The sequence below is a fragment of the Mobula birostris genome, chromosome 8 (genome assembly GCF_030028105.1).
Source record: "Mobula birostris isolate sMobBir1 chromosome 8, sMobBir1.hap1, whole genome shotgun sequence".
Lineage (NCBI taxonomy): Eukaryota > Metazoa > Chordata > Chondrichthyes > Myliobatiformes > Myliobatidae > Mobula > Mobula birostris.
In genome coordinates, this window is record NC_092377.1 from 16,872,103 (window position 1) to 16,891,378 (window position 19,276).

Here is a 19,276-nt window from a genome sequence, read left to right on the forward strand (position 1 = left end):
CTTTATTTTTATCACATGTAACATATGACATGTTACTCCCTTTCAGGTTTTAAAGATTACAGGTTTCAACAATTCTTGAATTCCCGTACCATTCCTGATATTTCTTTTTCTTCACTTTCCCCGACCAAACTCACCCCAGCTAAGATATAGGGGGCAAAACTGATGAAAGTTGATCATTTGAGGTCAGAGAGAGGAATATAAGAAAGGATGATGAAAACACAGCAGAATCATCTTAATCAATTACAAGCTCTTCATAATACTGAATTATTCTTCCACCATCTCTGCCTCTTTTGCTTATCTTCAAAATTCCCAACTGACCTAGACTCCCTCATTAGTGTTTATTGTACCTTATACCTGCACTGCACTTTCTCTGTAGCTGTTACATTTTATTCTGCATTGTTAATGTCTTACCTCGTTCTACCTCAATGCACTGTGTAATGATTTAATCTGTATGAACAGCACACAATACAAGCTTTTCACTCTATCAAGGTACATGAACCAATTGCAATTCCCTGGCCTTTTACCAGCTCGCTATTAATTTTCTTGACTTTTACTATCTTTTCATTCATTCTAATCTACCCCCTTTTGAACTATGACCTTCCATTTGTCAAACAGTACAGTACTGGACAGGCCAATTGGCCCATGATGATGTGCCAATCTAGATGCTGATTTATACTAAATGTCCGTCTGTGTAACATCCATATCCCTCTATTCCCTTCACATTCATATATCTGTATAAAAGCCTCTTAACCTCTGTCAAATTCACTGATTCTACAATTACGCCAGTAAATCATTCCAGGCACTGACCGCTTTCTGCATAAAAATCTGGCCCCTCACAATGCCCCTCCCCCTACCTAAAAGACTGTTCTCTGATGTTTGACATCTCTAACATGGGAACAGATTCTGACTGTCACTAAGAACCAGCCCTGATATTATTATCAAACACACAAGGATGGTGTTGTTGTGGACTGGAGAACTTATCTCTGTCTTGCAGAGGCCAGATTTCCATTCTCAGATACGTTGATGCACTTCTCTCTGGACCATGACTCCATCACTGAACATCAGACCATTGTCTCCAATACAGTCAAGGACCAAATTCCCCATCTCCTCAATCTGCTGAGGGCCACATTAGTGGTATTTAGGTCAGGTGACCATGTAAGATACATGAGGTCTAGGTACAATCTCTGGAAAGCCATCTCACGTGTGAAGTGGCACTTTCGGACCAAACTTGAATCACTGAAGGATGCTCAACAGCTGTGGAAGGGCTTTTACCTCTTAAAAAGTTGGGTTTTTTTGCATGTCGCACCAGACAGTCAGCCATTTTTGCTTGGTGCGTGGTGTCAGGACTGGTCTCCTTTCGGATTAACCAGGTCACGATATAAACTTTCCTGACTTTCTTAGAAAGTGAAACCAAATGACATAGGCGACAGCAAGGCTTCATTCCCAAATGTTGATGCCTCGTAAGCTCGCTTTGACCATTGCAACATGGAGGTAACCTCCCGAGTTCCCACAGCCCCTGAGGTCCATGTGATATCAGTCTCTGAGGCCAACATGACAGCATCCTTCAGGAGTATGAACCTGTGGAAAGCATCTGCCCCAAATGAGGTATCTAGCTGAGCACTAAAGATCTGTGCTGATCAAATGGCTGGCGTTTTCACCAATATTTTTAACCTCTCACTCCAAACAGGCTTCAATTACACTGGTGCCTAAGATGAACCTGGTAACCTGCTTCAATGGCTATTGTCCAGTAGCACTTACATCCACTGAGATGAAATGCTTTGAGAGGCTGGTGATGGAACATATCAACTCCTGCTTGAGAAACGACTTGGATCCATTCCAATTGACCTACTGGCACAAGAGTTCCACAGTAGATGCCATTTCTTTGGCTCTTCACTCAACCCTGGAACATTTAGACAGCCAAGAAGCATACATCAGGACGTTCTTTATCAACCATAGCTTTGCATTTAATACCATCACCCCCTCAAAACTAATGAATAAGCTTCAAGTCCTTGGCCTCAATACCTTCTTGTGCAACTGGATCCTCAATTTCCTCACTTGCAGACTTTCATCTCCAGTCAGTTCCAATTGGCAACAACATCTCTTCCACAATCTCCATTAGTACAGGTACACCACAAGGCTGTGTGCTTAGCCCCCTGCTCTTCTCACTTTATACTTATGACTACGAGGCTAAGCACAGCTCCAATGCTATATTTAAATTTGCTGATGACAGCACTGTCATAGGCCAAATCAAAGGTAGTGAGGAGTCAGTATATAGGAGGGAGATTGAAAATCTGGCTGAGTGGTGCCAGGACAACAACCTCTCACTCAATGTCAGTAAGACCAAGGAATTGACTATTGACCACAGGAGGAGGAAACCAGAGGTTCATGAGCCAGTTCTTACTGGGGATCAGAGGTGGAGAGGGTCAGCAGCTGAAGGTGTCATTATTTCAGAGGATTTGTTCTGGGCCTAGCATATAAATGCAGTTACTTAGAAAGCACGGCAGCACCTCTACTTCCTGAGAAGTTCACAAAGATAACATCTAAGACTTGGACAAACTTCTTTAGATGTGTGGTGGAGAGTATATTGACTGCTGCATCACAGCCTGGTATGGAACACCAATGTCCATGTACAAAAAAATCCTACAAACGTAGCGTATATGGTGCAGTACATCAAGGTTAAAGCACTCCCCACCATTGAGCACGGCTACACAGAGCACTGTTGTTTGAAAGCAGCAGCCATTATCAAGGACCCTCACCACCCAAGGACATGCTGTCTTCTCGCTGCTGCCATCAGGATGAAGGTGCAGGAGCCTCAGGACAGGAACAATTATTGCACCTCAACCTTCAAGCTGTTGAATCAGTGGGGATAACTTCACTCAGCTTCACTCGTCCCATCACTGAACTGTTCCCTCAACCTATGGATTCACTTTCAAGGACTTTTCATCTCATGTTCGCAATACTTATTATTTAATTAATTTATTATTTTTTTTTCTTTTTTATTTGCACAGATTGTTGTCTTTTGCTTTGTTTGTCTATCGTGTTGGGCGCAGTCTTTCATTAATTATGTTATGTTTCTTGGACTTTCTGTGTACTCCCACAAGAGGATAAGTCGTGAAGGAATAGGACCTATCAAGTGTGACAGTGGGAAAGTATGTATGGAACTGGAGGAAATAGCAGAGGTACTTAATGAATACTTTACTTCAGTATTCACTATGGAACATAGAACATAGAATAATACAGCACAGTGGAGCCCCACAACGTTGTGCCGACCCTCAAACCCTGCCTCCCATATAAGACCCCACCTTAAATTCCTCCATATACCTGTCTAGTAGTCTCTTAAACTTCATTAGTGTATCTGCCTCCACCACTGACTCAGGCAGTGCATTCCACGCACCAACCACTCTCTGAGTAAAAAACCTTCCTCTAATATCCCCCTTGAACTTCCCACCCCTTACCTTAAAGCCATGTCCTCTTGTATTGAGCAGTGGTGCCCTGGGGAAGAGGCACTGGCTATCCACTCTATCTATTCCTCTTATTATCTTGTACACCTCTATCATGTCTCCTCTCATCCTCCTTCTCTCCAAAGAGTAAAGCCCTAGCTCCCTTAATCTCTGATCATAATGCATACTTTCTAAACCAGGCAGCATCCTGGTAAATCTCCTCTGTACCCTTTCCAATGCTTCCACATCCTTCTTATAGTGAGGTGACCAGAACTGGACACAGTACTCCAAGTGTGGCCTAACCAGAGTTTTATAGAGCTGCATCATTATATCACGACTCTTAAACTCTATCCCTCGACTTATGAAGGCTAACACCCCATCTTTCTTAACTACCCTATCCACCTGTGAGGCAACTTTCAGGGATCCGTGGACATGTACCCCAAGATCCCTCTGCTCCTCCACACTACCAAGTATCCTGCCATTTACTTTGTACTCTGCCTTGGAGTTTATCCTTCCAAAGTGTACCACCTCACACTTCTCCGGGTTGAACTCCATCTGTCACTTCTCAGCCCACTTCTGCATCCTATCAATGTCTCTCTGCAATCTTTGACAATCCTCTACACTATCTACAACACCACCAACCTTTGTGTCGTCTGCAAACTTGCCAACCCAGCCTTCTACCCCGACATCCAGGTCGTTAATAAAAATCACGAAAAGTAGAGGTCCCAGAACAGATCCTTGTGGGACACCACTTGTCACAATCCTCCAATCTGAATGTACTCCCTCCACCACCACCCTCTGCCTCTGCAGGCAAGCCAATCCTGAATCCACCTGGCCAAACTTCCCTGGAACCCACGCCTTCTAACTTTCTGAATAAGCCTACCGTGTGGAACCTTGTCAAATACCTTACTAAAATCCATATAGATCACATCCACTGCACTACCCTCATCTATATGCCTGGTCACCTCCTCAAAGAACTCTATCAGGCTTGTTAGACACGAAAGCCATGCTGACTGTCCCTGATCAGACCATGATTCTCTAAATGCCTATAGAAAAGGATCTTGGTGATTGTAGTGATGACTTGCAGCAGACTGAAAAGCTTGAGCATGTAGATATTAAGAAAGAGGATGTGCTGGAACTTTTGGAAAGCATCAAGTTGGATAAGTCACCTGGACCGGATGAATGTACCCCAGGCTACTATGGGAGGTGAGGGAGGAGATTGCTGAGCCTCTGGCGATGATCTTTGCATTATCAATGGGGACGGGAGAGGTTCCGGAGAATTGGAGGGTTGCGGATGTTGTTCTTTTATTCAAGAAAGGGAGTAGAGGTAGCCCAGGAAATTATAGACCAAGTGAGTCTTACTTCAGAGGTTGGTAAGTTGATGGAGAAGATCCTGAGGCAGAATTTATGAGCATTTGGAGAGACATAATATGATTAGGAGTAGTCAGCATGGCTTTGTCAAGGGCAGGTCGTGCCTTACAAGCCTGATTGAATTTTTTGAGGATGTGACTAAACACAATGATGAAGGAAAAGTGTAGATGTAGTGTATATGGATTTCAACAAGGCATTTGATAAGGTACCCTATGTAAGGCTTATCGAGAAAGTAAGGAGGCATGGGATCCAAGGGAACATTACTTTGTGGATCCAGAACTTGCTTGCCCACAGAAGGCAAAGAGTGGTTGTAGATGGGTCATATTCTGCATGGAGGTCAGTGACCAGTGGTGTGTCTCAGAGATTTCTTCTGGGATCCTTAGTCTTTGTGATTTTTATAAATGACCTGGATGAGGAAGTGGAGGGATGGGTTAGTAAGTTTGCTGATGACACAAAGGTTGGAGGTGTTGTGGATAGTGCGGAGGGCTGTCAGAGGTTACAGCGGGAGATTGATATGATCCAAAACTGGGCTGAGAAATAGCAGATGGAGTTCAACCCAGATAAGTGTGAGGTGGTTCATTTTGGTAGGTCAAATATGATGGCAGGATATAGTATTAACGGTAAGACTCTTGGAAGTGTGGAGGATCAGAGGGATCTTGGGGTCCGAGTCCATAGGATGCTCAAAGCAGCTGCGCAGGTTGACTCTGTGGTTAAGAAGGCATACAGTGTATTGGCCTTCATCAATTGTGGAATTGAATTTAAGGAGCCAAGAGGTAATGTTGCAGCTATATAGGACCCTGGTCAGACCCCACTTGGAGTACTGTGCTCAGTTGTGGTCGCCTCACTACAGAAAGGATGTGGAAACCACATAAAGGGTACAGAGGAGATTTACAAGGATGTTGCCTGGATTGAGGAGCATGCCTTATGAAAACAGGTTGAGTGAACTCGGCCTTTTCTCCTTGGAGTGACAGAGGATGAGAGGTGACCTCATAGAGGTGTATAAGATGATGAGAGGTATTGATCGTGTGGATGGTCAGAGGCTTTTTCCCAGGGCTGAAATGGCTGCCACAAGAGGACAGAGGTTTAAGGTGCTGGGGAGTAGGTACAGAGGATATGTCAGGGGTAAATTTTTTACGCAGAGTGTGGTGAGTGCGTGGAGTGCGCTGCCGGCAACGGTGGTGGAGGCAGATATGATAGGGTCTTTTAAGAGACTTTTGGATAGGTACATGGAGCTGAGAAAAATAGAGGGCTATGGGTAAGCCTAGTAATTTCTAAGGTAGGGACATGTTTGGCACAGCTTTGTGGGCCAAAGGGCCTGTACTGTGCTGTAGGTTTTCTATGTTCTATGTTCTAAACCGAATCAAGGTTGTATGTGGTATATGGTGAAAATACATTTATTTTGAACTTCACAGATTCTGGCCTCAAGATTACAAACAGGTCTGTCCAGCTGACCACTGTTTCAACCTGCTCTTGCGCCGTATAACCTATTTCTTCACACTTTTTCTTCATCAATTGAGAAAGTAAATGAGTCGGACTCTCCTTCCATTATTTTTGCAGTGTTTTCTGGATTCAGGAGAGAGATTTGGGGATCTCAGTGCCAACCTTTCCCCATTTAGTGTGGTTTTGGGCTAAGGATTTCCACTCTCAGTGAGGAGGTTACATTTATACATAAAACATAGAAGTTTACAGCACATTACAGGCCCATGTAACCTACTCTAGAAACTGCCTAGAATTTCCCCAGCGCATAGCCCTCTATTTTTCTAAGCTCCATGTACCTATCTAAGAGTCTCTTAAAAGACCCTATTGTATCTGCTTCCACCACCGCCGCTGGTAGTGCATTCCACGCACCCACCAGTCTCTGTGTGAGAAAAGACATTTCTTTCAAGAAGGTTTTGAGAAAAACACCTGAGCTATTTTCTCAGTCCTCCTGGTAATCTCTGCCACGGTGGAGCTCAGGGTAGACACCTGCTTCAGAAGTCTGGTGTCAGGCAAGTGAGTGATGCAAGCTGTCCATGAGAGTCAGCTGAGCATTGATGCATGGGTTGTCAATGTGTGAGTTGGCTTGTTTAGATCAGTCAGTAGATTTGAAGGATTTTGAGGAGCCACTTTAAGTGGTACTTTTCCACATTTGTACAAGTTAGAAATAAAGATGATTCAAATAATCGTCCTTGAGGCAGCTACTGAACATCCCCTCCCAATTCCAGCATAACTCTATCCTCATCACCAGAGATTGGTTTCCGATTCCCCAGAACAATGAATATTAAAATACCACCCATTAACCCACATTCTGTTGCTTAGCCTGCAGCACGCTTTCCTGGGTTTTGCAGTGTATGAAATTACTGCTCCCAGCTGAACAGCTCAGTCACAAGGACATCCTCAATATAGATGGCATCATCAGAATCACCTTGCAGAAACTCAATTTGACAGTCCCTGTGCTGTTAGTATACGTGTTCTTTTTATAAACATTCAAATAACTTGTTGGTGATTCGAACTCCCAGTAGTGGTATTAACGGGTGAACATAGAACATAGAACATAAAATAGTACAGCACATTACAGGCCCTTCGGCCCACAATGTTGTGCCGACCCTCAAACCTTGCCTCCCATATACGCCCCCACCTTAAATTCCTCCATTTACCTGTCTAGTAGTCTCTTAAACTTCACTAGTGTACCTGCCTCCACCACTGACTCAGGCAGTGCATTCCACGCACCAACCACTCTCTGAGTAAAAAACCTTCCTCTAATATCCCCCTTGAACTTCCCACCCCTTACCTTAAAGCCATGTCCTCTTGTATTGAGCAGTGGTGCCCTGGGGAAGAGGTACTGGCTATCCACTCTATCTATTCCTCTTATTATCTTGTACACCTCTATCATGTCTCCTCTCACCCTCCTTCTCTCCAAAGAGTAAAGCCCTAGCTCCCTTAATCTCTGATCATAATGCATACTTTCTAAACCAGTCAGCATACTGGTAAGTCTCCTCTGTACCATTTCCAATGCTTCCACATCCTTCCCATAGTGAAGTGACCAGAACTGGACACAGTACTCCAAGTGTGGCCTAACCAGAGTTTTATAGAGCTGCATCATTACATCGCGACTCTTAAACTCTATCCCTCGACTTATGAAAGCTAACACCCCATAAACTTTCTTAACTACCCTATCCACCTGTGAAGCAACTTTCAGGGATCTGTGGACATGTACCCCCAGATCCCTCTGCTCCTCCACACTACCAAGTATCCTGCCATTTACTTTGTACTCTGCCTTGGAGTTTGTCCTTCCAAAGTGTACCACCTCACACTTCTCCGGGTTGAATTCCATCTGCCACTTCTCAGCCCACTCCTGCATCCCATCAATGTCTCTCTGCAATCTTTGACAATCCTCTACACTATCTACAACACCATCAACCTTTGTGTCGTCTGCAAACTTGCCAACCCAGTCTTCTACCCCCACATCCAGGTCGTTAATAAAAATCATGAAAAGTAGAGGTCCCAGAACAGATCCTTGTGGGACACCACTAGTCACAATCCTCCATTCTGAATGTACTCCCTCCACCACGACCGTCTGCCTTCTGCAGGCAACCCAATTCTGAATCCACCTGGCCAAACTTCCCTGGATCCCATGCCTTCTAACTTTCTGAATAAGCCTACCGTGTGGAACCTTGTCAAATGCTTTACTAAACTCCATATAGATCATATCCACTGCACTACCCTCATCTATATGCCTGGTCACCTCCTCAAAGAACTCTATCAGGCTTGTTAGACACGATCTGCCCTTCACAAAGCCATGCTGACTGTCCCTGATCAGACCATGATTCTCTAAATGCCTATAGATCCTATCTCTAAGAATCTTTTCCAACAGCTTTCCCACCACAGACGTAAGGCTCACTGGTCTATAATTACCCGGACTATTCCTACTACCTTTTTTGAACAAGGGAACAACATTCGCCTCCCTCCAATCCTCCAGTACCATTCCCGTGGACAACGATGACATAAAGATCCTAGCCAGAGGCTCAGCAATCTCTTTACTAGGAAATTCCTGAATCTGATAAGAAGTCAGACTCTGCTCAAAGCAAATCCGCTAATACTTATATTTTGATTTATAAATACCTGTTATATCCACTGGAAAACACTTGACAGCAAATACAATAAAATCTAATAATGGATTTGGTGCCAATGCACTGATAGATTTTCTGGACTTTTTGATAAGACTCCTATTAAAGCACATTAATTCATCTTTTTTTTTAGATGTTACTTATGGGTTTATCTTTACCGGACTCAGGACTTGGAGTGAGAACACGGATTCTGAATCCATGCACTCTGGTCTTCATGGATTCCACGCCTCATAACTTTCAGGCTGAGCATGGGGAACCCTGTCAAACACCTTACTACAATCCATATACACCACATCCACTGCTCTACCTTCATCAATGTGCTTTGTCACATCCTCAAAGAATTGAATCCGGCTCCTGAGGCATGACCTGCTCCTCACAAAGCCATGCTAACTACCCTAATCAGACTATGCTTCTCCAAATGCTGATTAATACGCAGTGCAATATTCCATTTCCTTAGCAATGGGATGTGTAAATGTGTATATATTGTTTGTTTTCTGTATTTAAGATAGGTTCTTCTGTTTATTTGGTAATATGATTGTAACTACATTGTGGAGAGCATCATATTCTAATTCATGTGTATTCTTAAGTTGACTTTGTGGGTAATTAAAAACGGTACAGGTCCAGAGCCATCAAACGCTCCTCATACAATAATCCTTTCAATCCAAGAATCATTTTTGTGAAATTCCTTTGAACCCTCTCCAATGTCAGCACATCCTTTCTTAGATAAGGGGTACAAAATTACTCACACTACTCCAAGTGAGGCCTCACCAGTGCCTTATAAAACTTCGCTGAGCACATTCGCACTGTCCACCACAAAAAGCAGGATCTCTCGTTGCCATTCAATTCAATCGTACTTCCCATTCCAATTCCGATATGTCAGTACATGGCTTCCTCTACTTCCAGGATGAAGCCACACTCAGGTTGGAGGAGCAACACCTTATATTCAATCTGGGTAGCCTCCAACCTGATGGGAAGAACATCGATTTCTCGAACTTCTGGTAATGCTCCACACCCGCACTTCACCATTCCCAATTCCTGTTTTCTTCTCCAACCTTATCTCCTTACCTGCCCATCACTTCCATCTGGTGCTCCTCCCCCTCTCTTTCTTCCACGTTCTTCTGTCCTCTCTTATCAGATTCCCCCTTCTCCAGCCCTTAATCTCTTTCACCAATCAACTTCCCAGCTCCTTACTTCACCCTCCCCTCCTCCTCTCCCAGTTTCACCTATCAACTACCACCTTGTACTTCTTCCTCCGCTCTCTCCTCCTTCTTACTCTAACTTCTTCCCTTCCTTTCCAGTCCTGATGAAGGGTCTCGGCATGAAACGTCTAGCTTGCTGATTCCTCCAGCATCTTCTGTGTATTTCCTTATAAAGCCTCAACATTACATCCTTGCTTTTATATTCTAGTCCTTTGAAATGAATGCTAACGTTACATTTGCCTTCCCCACCACAGACTCAATCTACGAATTAACCTTTAGGGAATGTCTAAATATTTTCAACTCTCTGAGATGTTGAATGCCAAATATCCACAACCATCCAGATGAAGGTGTTTCATCTGATCCTATTTAATCTGAATGACCACTGAATATGTGATCACACTCCCAGTTCAAACTCTTTGGCAAAGAGAAACTATCTCTTAACATTGAAGCCCTTTTTGATTCTTGTGGACTTTTCCTTTATTTTAATGTTTAATGATGTTTAACCTTCTCTAAATGTTTTATTAATTCAATTTTTGTAGCTTTTGAATAATTTAATGCTTTTTAATGTTTCAAGTTTGTAGCTAGGGATATGGTTTAACTAGCTGTTGAGCCTGTTCTATCTCTCCACCTGCTAATGATAAATCATTGCTCCCATGCAAACAAGCGTTGCACCAGACCTCGCTGAGTAAAGGTAGATTTAGTGTAAATTGACAACAAGCGACCCCCTAGCAGTAAGTTTCGCCCAATACTTTTGTAAACAAAATTGCCTGTCATTCATACCTGGCACATGGAGGGTGAGTTTACATTATACATGTTTTGTGGCACCATGTCAGTCCTTCAGAGCAAGAGCTGACATGGTATGAAACATGTACCATTGTGGAGGTGACTACCTTTCAGATGGCGTTAGTGAATTTCCCCAGCTTTTAAAAAGACAGCTCCAATTTTAATGGCAATTCTTCAGTGATAGTTTATAACTATTTTCACAAGGATGGAGGCTGAGAGAAGGTGCTTGCTGTATTCACTAGGTAGATATACTGCGTTTTCAGAAAGTGATCAACAGCTGAAATTGGGGCATTGGATTCATTTAACATAGGAAGGTAGTGAGCTGACTGATAGCCTTTTACTAATTCATCAAATCCTGCAAAGCTGGACCGCTGAGTTGGTTCTGAATAAGACCTAAATGATCTAATAACATATTGGAGTAATGTTCAGTGCATGTTTCAACAAGAGTAAAAAGGCAAAGAGATGCTTTGGAAATAACTGAGTGAAGACTCATAACCTATGTAAGCAAATAGTATAGCGAACAACAGGAATTCTGCAGATGCTGGAAATTCAAGCAACACACATCAAAGTTGCTGGTGAACGCAGCAGGCCAGGCAGCATCTCTAGGAAGAGGTACAGTTGACGTTTCAGGCCGAGGCCCTTCGTCAGGACTAACTGAAGGAAGAGCTAGTAAGAGATTTGAAAGTGGGAGGGGGAGGGGGAGATCCGAAATGATAGGAGAAGACAGGAGGGGGAGGGATGGAGCCAAGAGCTGGACAGGTGATTGGCAAAAGGGATACGAGAGGATCATGGGACAGGAGGTCCGGGAAGAAAGACAAGGCGGGGGGGGGGGGGGACCCAGAGGATGGGCAAGGGGTATGTTCAGAGGGACAGAGGGAGAAAAAGGAGAGTGACAGATTGTCAGGACTAACTGAAGGAAGAGTGAGTAAGGGATTTGAAAGTTGGAGGGGGAGGGGGAGATCCAAAATGATAGGAGAAGACAGGAGGGGGAGGGATGGAGCCAAGAGCTGGACAGGTGATAGGCAAAAGGGATACGAGAGGATCATGGGACAGGAGGTCCGGGAAGAAAGACAAGGGGGGAGGGGGACTTGTCAGGACTAACTGAAGGAAGAGTGAGAAGGGATTTGAAAGTTGGAGGGGGAGGGAGAGATCCAAAATGATAGGAGAAGACAGGAGGGGGAGGGATGGAGCCAAGAGCTGGACAGGTGATAGGCAAAAGGGATACGAGAGGCCTGAAACGTCGACTGCACCTCTTCCTAGAGATGCTGCCTGGCCTGCTGCATTCACCAGCAACTTTTAAATAGTATAGCGAAGTATCCCACAAAAAAATATTGCTACCTCATGCCACAGCAGCCAACCTTGGTGAATGACAAAGGCCAAGAGCTCATATTATAGCCAAGTGCTGCAGGGTTAATGGTCATACGTTGATTATATGCTGTAATCTTGCCTTGCCACTTTCTGACATTGGTCACTGAGCCTAGTTCTATGATATTGTTAAGCAATATGGAGGTGAGATAAGGTAATACAGTTCAGCTTGCTACACAATAATTGATTCACTTATACTGTAAAACACTGAAGATCGTGAAATTTGCTATATAAATAAAAGTTCTGTTCTTTTCTTTCCTAAAGTTGCATCTATGATCATCTGGACTATGACTTAAAATATATGACCAAAATCTTTCAAGATTACATTCTATAGTCCAATTTCCAAATTAATCTGTGACTATCTTGGGAAGTGTGATTCAATTATATCTAATTGCATGAAGATATACAGTATGCATACATAATTCGGATAAAGCTAAATAAATTGAAGTAAAACACAGCATAGGAAATATAATAAACTATTAACAAGTAACAACATAAATTAAACGTAAATAATTAGGTGTTAGCTGTGAACACAGAGTCAAATAGTAAGTCATATTCGTAGCAAAAAAGCTCCTTATAACTTGATACACTATCTAACCTTCTTTCCATTACAGACACAACAAAATGGTGAGGCTCATCACCGACAACGATGAGCAAGCCTACAGAGATGAGGTGGAAGAGTTCGAGACCTGGTGTCAGGCAAATAACCTCCTCCTCAATGTCAACAAGACAAAGGAGATGGTTATCAACTTCAGGAGAACTCGCACCTCTCACGCCCCTCTTTACATCGGTAGCATAGCTATGGAAACTGCGAGCAGTGTCAAACTCCTGGGAGTGCTTATCTCACACAACCTCTCATCATCCCAGAACACATTCCATACCAACAAACAAACCTCACCAGCTTTCTGATGAGGCAGAAGAGAGCTGGACATGCACATTAATACTCACATTCTTCTACAAATGCGCAGTAGAGAACATCCTAACATGCTGCATCAGTGCATGGTACAGAAACTGCATTGAGGAAGACAAGAAGCCTTACAATGGGTGGTCAAAGCTGCCCAACACATCACCAGCAGCAGCCTGCCCACCATCGAGACATGTATATATATATATATATATATATATATATACACACACACACATAGAAAGGTGTTAGTAAAGGCCTGCAACATCATGAGCGAACCCACCCACCCAGCTCATGGACTGTTTGTCCCACTCCCATCAGGGTGAAGGCTACATAGCATCCATGCCAGGACCACCAGACTTAAAAACAGATACTCCTGTTCCTGGTGTCACTTTATGGACATACAATCAATGTACATAAGCTAACTTGTGTATTTATATTTACTGTGTTTTTTTATTACGTTCTTTATCTTATTGTGTTTTTTTTGAGCTGCATTGGATCTGGAGTAACAATTATTTCATTCTCCTTTATACTTTTGTATGGGAAATAACATTAAATAATTGAATATTAGAACTAATAAGATATTTAGTGCAAAGGTGATGAACATACGGTTTAGAGTGAAGAAGTAAACAAACTACTTTTAAATTTCTATTGAGAGATTTGTAATTTTAAAAAATTCACAACAAACTTGATAAATGAACAATATGGCGAAAGTGGAATAGATTATTACCTTTCATACTGTGATATGTTTGATCTGAGATTCTGGACTAATGATCACATTTGCCAAAAAAGGTTGCACTTAGAACAGATTTGTCTAAAGGTCTTTGTCAAGCATCTCTGCTCCATCGACCAAAAGTTGAAATTCTTGGTAGCCATGCATTTTAATTCCGATTCCTATTCCTGTTACGACATATCAGTCCATGGCTTCCTCTTGTGCCAAGATGAGGCCACATTGGGGGTTCAGGACTAACATCTTATGCTCCACCTAGGTTCTCTCCAACCTGATGGCATGAATATCAATTTCTCCTCCCGATTAAAAAAAATCCTTCCCCCTCCAACATAAATTCCTCCATATACCTGTCCAGTAGTCTCTTAAACTTCATTAGTGTATCTGCCTCCAACACTGACTCAGGCAGTGCATTCCATGCACCAACCACTCTCCGAGTAAAAAGCCTTCCTCTAATATCCCCCTTGAACTTCCCACCTCTTACCCTAAAGCCATGTCCCCTTGTATTGAGCAGTGGTGCCCTGGGGAAGAGGCGCTGGCTATCCACTCTATCTATTCCTCTTATTATCTTGTACACCTCTATCATGTCTCCTCTCATCCTCCTTCTCTCCAAAGAGTAAAGCCCTAGCTCCCTTAATCTCTGATCATAATGCATACTTTCTAAACCAGGCAGCATCCTGGTAAATCTCCTCTTTCCAATGCTTCCACATCCTTCTTATAGTAAGGTGACCAGAACTGGACACAGTACTCCAAATGTGGCCTCACCAGAGTTTTATAGAGTTGCATCATTACATTGCGACTCTTAAACTCTGTCCCTCGACTTATGAAAGCTAACACCCCATAAGCTTTCTTAACTATCCTATCCACCTGTGAGGCAACTTGCAGGGATCTGTGGACATGTACCCCGAGATCCCTCTGCTCCTCCACACTACCAAGTATCCTGCCATTTACTTTGTACTCTGCCTTGGAGTTTGTCCTTCCAAAGTGTACCACCTCACACTTCTCCGGGTTGAACTCCATCTGCCACTTCTCAGCCCACTTCTGCATCCTATCAATGTCTCTTTGCAATCTTTGACAATCCTCTACACTATCTACAACACCATCAACCTTTGTGTCATCTGCAAACTTACCAACCCACCCTTCCACCCCAACATCCAGGTCGTTAATAAAAATCACGAAAAGTAGAGGTCCCAGAACAGATCCTTGTGGGACACCACTAGTCACAATCCTCTAATCTGAATGTACTCCCTCCACCACCACCCTCTGCCTTCTGCAGGCAAGCCAATCCTGAATCTACCTGGCCAAACTTCCCTGGATCCCATGCCTTCTGACTTTCTGAATAAGCCTACCGTGTGGAACCTTGTCAAATGCCTTACTAAAATCCATATAGATCACATCCACTGCACTACCCTCATCTATATCCCTGGTCAACTCCTCAAAGAACTCTATCAGGCTTGTTAGACATGATCTGCCCTTCACAAAGCCATGCTGACTGTCTCTGATCAGACCATGATTCTCTAAATGCCCATAAATCCTATCTCTAAGAATCTTTTCCAACAGCTTTCCCACCACAGACATAAGGCTCAGAGGTCTATAATTACCCGGACTATGCCTACTACCTTTTTTGAACAAGGGGACAACATTTGCCTCCCTCCAATCCTCCGGTACCATTCCCGTGGACAACGAGGACATAAAGATCCTAGCCAGAGGCTCAGCAATCTCTTCCCTCGCCTCGTGGAGCAGCCTGGGAAATATTCCGTCAGGCCCTGGGGACTTATCCGTCCTAATGTATTTTAACAACTCCAACACCTACTCTCCATTAATATCAACATGCTTCAGAACAACAACCTCAGTCGTATTGGCAGAAAGGACCCAAGTTATAGGGAAAGGTTGAATAGGTTAGGAGTATATGAGAAGGAGGGGAGATCTTGTTGAGGTATGCAAAATTATGAGGGGTATAAGTAGGGTTAATCCAGGCTATGGAGAATTATGGTTCAGGTTCAGGTGCAGGTAGATGGGACTGGGCACAAAAAGGGTTGGCATATAATGGATGGGTTGAATGGCATGTTTCTGTGCCATAGTACTCTGACTCTATTTACTTTTTCCCATGAATTCCATGAGAAATTTTATTCTATTTCTCAAAATTTTGAGTGGTGATTTGTGAATTCTGTACTGCTGAAATTTCTGTTACCAAATGGGCATAAAGTAGGACTCACATCTGTTTCCTGGGGTGGCGGGGGGGGGGGTAGAAATGACAATTTATTTTTGTAAATACAGGCCTGTGTTGATAGGAATTACATGTAGAGGGAAGAAAACAGATGTCTTACATTACAGTGACACACATAAAATGCTGGAGGAACTCAGCAGGCCAGGCAGCATCTACGAAAAAAAGTACAGTCGATGTTTCCATCCTAGTGAGCGGTTTCTGCCCAAAATGTCGACTGTGCTTTTTTCCATAGATGCTGCCTGGCTTGCTGAGTTCCTCCAGTGTTTCATATTTGTTGCTTGGATTTCCAGCATCTGCAGATTTTCCCTTGTTTGTGATTGGACTCATATATTACAGGTCTCCCTTGGATTATGTGTGCCTGACATGTACTACCCTTACATAGGAATGAACACTTCTGAGACTGCTAGGATAGACCTGCTGGCCGTGGACATCTTCTGCTGTATGGAAACTCAGTCCATGGTAATATTGATGCATCTTGAAAAGACATCTGAATAGTTGAGCTAAATGCCTTGGCTTAAGTACATGTTGCCTTTATTTATGTCTTTATTTAAATATTTTGCTGGGTGGCTGCGTTTCTGAACAGTCCTCAGAACAGAACCCTGTTGTTACTTGGAGGAATTGTGTTTTACCAGTCTAGGCAGTCTTATTGCCACAGTCATAATGAGTAGCTGTCCAGAAACAGCTTGATGCTAAATGAAGGAAGTCCAAGATCAATGAAAGTACATTAAGAAGCAATTATGTTCTTAAAGTATGTGCTTTCTTTAAAAAATAAGCACTGGAAAGAAATAAAATAAGCCATACCTGTTTCAATGTCCAGTGATTGAAACCCTAAACTGTAGTTGTCATAATCAATCTTAATGCATATGGCATTTTGAAGAATATAATTTTCAAACTTCATTTCATGTTACAACATTTTAAAATATATATTTAGTCAGAATTATTTACTAATGTCCCTCAAAGGTGTATGTTGAGACCAGAATTTATACATAATCAAAGCCATTACGTATGACTTATCTGGGTTCTATGCTTTCATAGAGATTTCATTCATCAGAAGTGTTCAGTTTTTTTCTCTTTGAGGCTTCAAATAAAAGTTACCTGTTTGTAACTACACTTCGGAGCATTCTATTGCATTGAACTAGACTTTTACTCGATCATAAGAATGTATTTTCCCATCAACGCAAAATAGAGAAAATGCTGGTAAATAAATTCAGATTAAGACCTCTCAACAAATAGTGTGGAAATGCTGAATACTGTACCTCTGTTTCATTCTTTCGTGCATTGTTCCGTGCTGGACACACTGCTTTTCCATTTCATCATTTCTTGCTTGCAGTTTCTCCAGCCTTTCCTGCAAGTATTCTTTCTCCTGGCAAAGTTGTCCAACCTCTGCTCTGGAATACATAATTTAGCAGATGAGAAATGAGGAGAGGCCAAATGAGGATTAAAAAATAGCACGTGCACTAAACATCATCATGGTAAAAAAAATGAAGAGAGGAGGAATGAGAAGATACAATAATAATTACAAAATGCCTGACTCTGAAATATTTGACTAAGGAATTGATTGTGGAATTCAGGAAGGGGCAGTCGAGGGAACATACACCAGTCCTTGTCAAGAGATCAGCAACGGAAAGGGTGAGCAGTTTCAAGTTGCTGGGTATCAACATTTCTGAAGATCTACCTTGGGCTCAACTTATTGATGCAATTATAGAGAAGGCACAACAGTGGCCATATTTCATTAGGAGTTTGTGGTGACTTGGTATGTCACCAAAGACTTGTACACATTTCTACAGATGTACGATGGAGAGCATTCTAACTGGTTGTATCACCATTTGGTATGGAGGTGCCCCTGCACAGGATCAGAAAAAACTGCAGAAAATTGCAAACTCAGCAAGTACCATCACGGGCACTAGCCTCCCCAGAGTTGAGGATGTCTTCAAAAGGCAACGCTTCAGAAAGCTGACTTCCATCATTAAGGACCCCCATCACCCAGGCCATGCCCCCTTATTACTTCCATCAAGGAGGAGATACAGGAGTGTGAAAACACACATTCAATGTTTTAGGAACAGCTTCTTCCTCACCACAATCAGATTTCTGAATGGACAATGAACTCATGTACACTAACTCACATCTTTTTTCCCTTTTTTTTTGAACTGTCTTTTTGCACTACTTAATTAAATTATATATAATTCTTTTATAGTTTTTTAAATTATGTATCACAATGTATTGCTGCCACAAAACAACAAATTTCACAACATATGCCGGTGATATTAAATCTAATTCTGATTTGACCATGCTTTGAGGAGATGTTATAGCAACGACAGCAATGTGTAATTACAGTGGCTACAAGACACATTCACCTACGCCCTTGGAAGTCTTTATCTTTTATCGTTTCGCAACATTGAATCACAGTGGATTTAATTTTGCCTTTTTGACACTAATCAACAGAAAAAGATTTTCAGGTCAAAGTGAAAACAAATTTCTACAAATTGGTCTAAATTTATTTCAATTATTAAACACAAAATAATTGATTGCATAACAGTAAAACATGAAAACTTCCAAGGGGGGTGAATACTTTTTATAGGCAATGTATACAGCACTTTTAAAGAAAAAGGAATCCGATTAACCATAATATACAATGAGGCATATATGGAAACAATGGCCTTTGGAAGATTTCAAATTTACCAAAGTTAGAAAATATGAGAACAGCTAGGAGTATTTTTATTTATCAACAAGGCAACTTTTGACTGAGGATAACTCAGGCTGACTTGCAGAAGTAAATTAAACAGTGGTCTTGAAGGGAAATCTTCGTGTTTTTGGGTATATTCCTGTAAGTGATCATTTCTGTGGGAAGCTGATCATAGTCACCAGCTTCTTTAAGGGAGTTTTTTTTTTGACTTTTCCCCTGTCCTAAAGTTATGAGTGAGTCTATTTTCTGATGATTCTACAATGTATATTTTCTTTCATAACTCCTGCCACTGAGGAGCAATACCATTTACAGCAAGAAATGAATAGCATTCAGACTTGGACAGCAATTATATGTCACAATTGAGCCACATCAATGCCAGCTAATGATGACTCCCAATGAGTGGAAACCAGCTGCATCACTTGACAGTCACCTAGGTACTCTCCCCACCAGCATCCCCATAAACTTTCTGCA

General features: G+C 42.4%; 1 protein-coding gene across 3 annotated transcripts in view; it reads right to left on the reverse strand.

The window, feature by feature from the left end:
* Positions 1-19,276, reverse strand: part of sdccag8 (SHH signaling and ciliogenesis regulator sdccag8) — a 409,652-nt gene that overhangs the window by 68,283 nt on the left and 322,093 nt on the right. For all 3 annotated transcript variants that reach the window (XM_072264841.1, XM_072264844.1, XM_072264843.1), the window contains exon 16: positions 17,379-17,510. In XM_072264841.1, the coding sequence (XP_072120942.1) occupies positions 17,379-17,510 (132 nt within the window). The remainder of the gene's footprint in view (positions 1-17,378; positions 17,511-19,276) is intronic.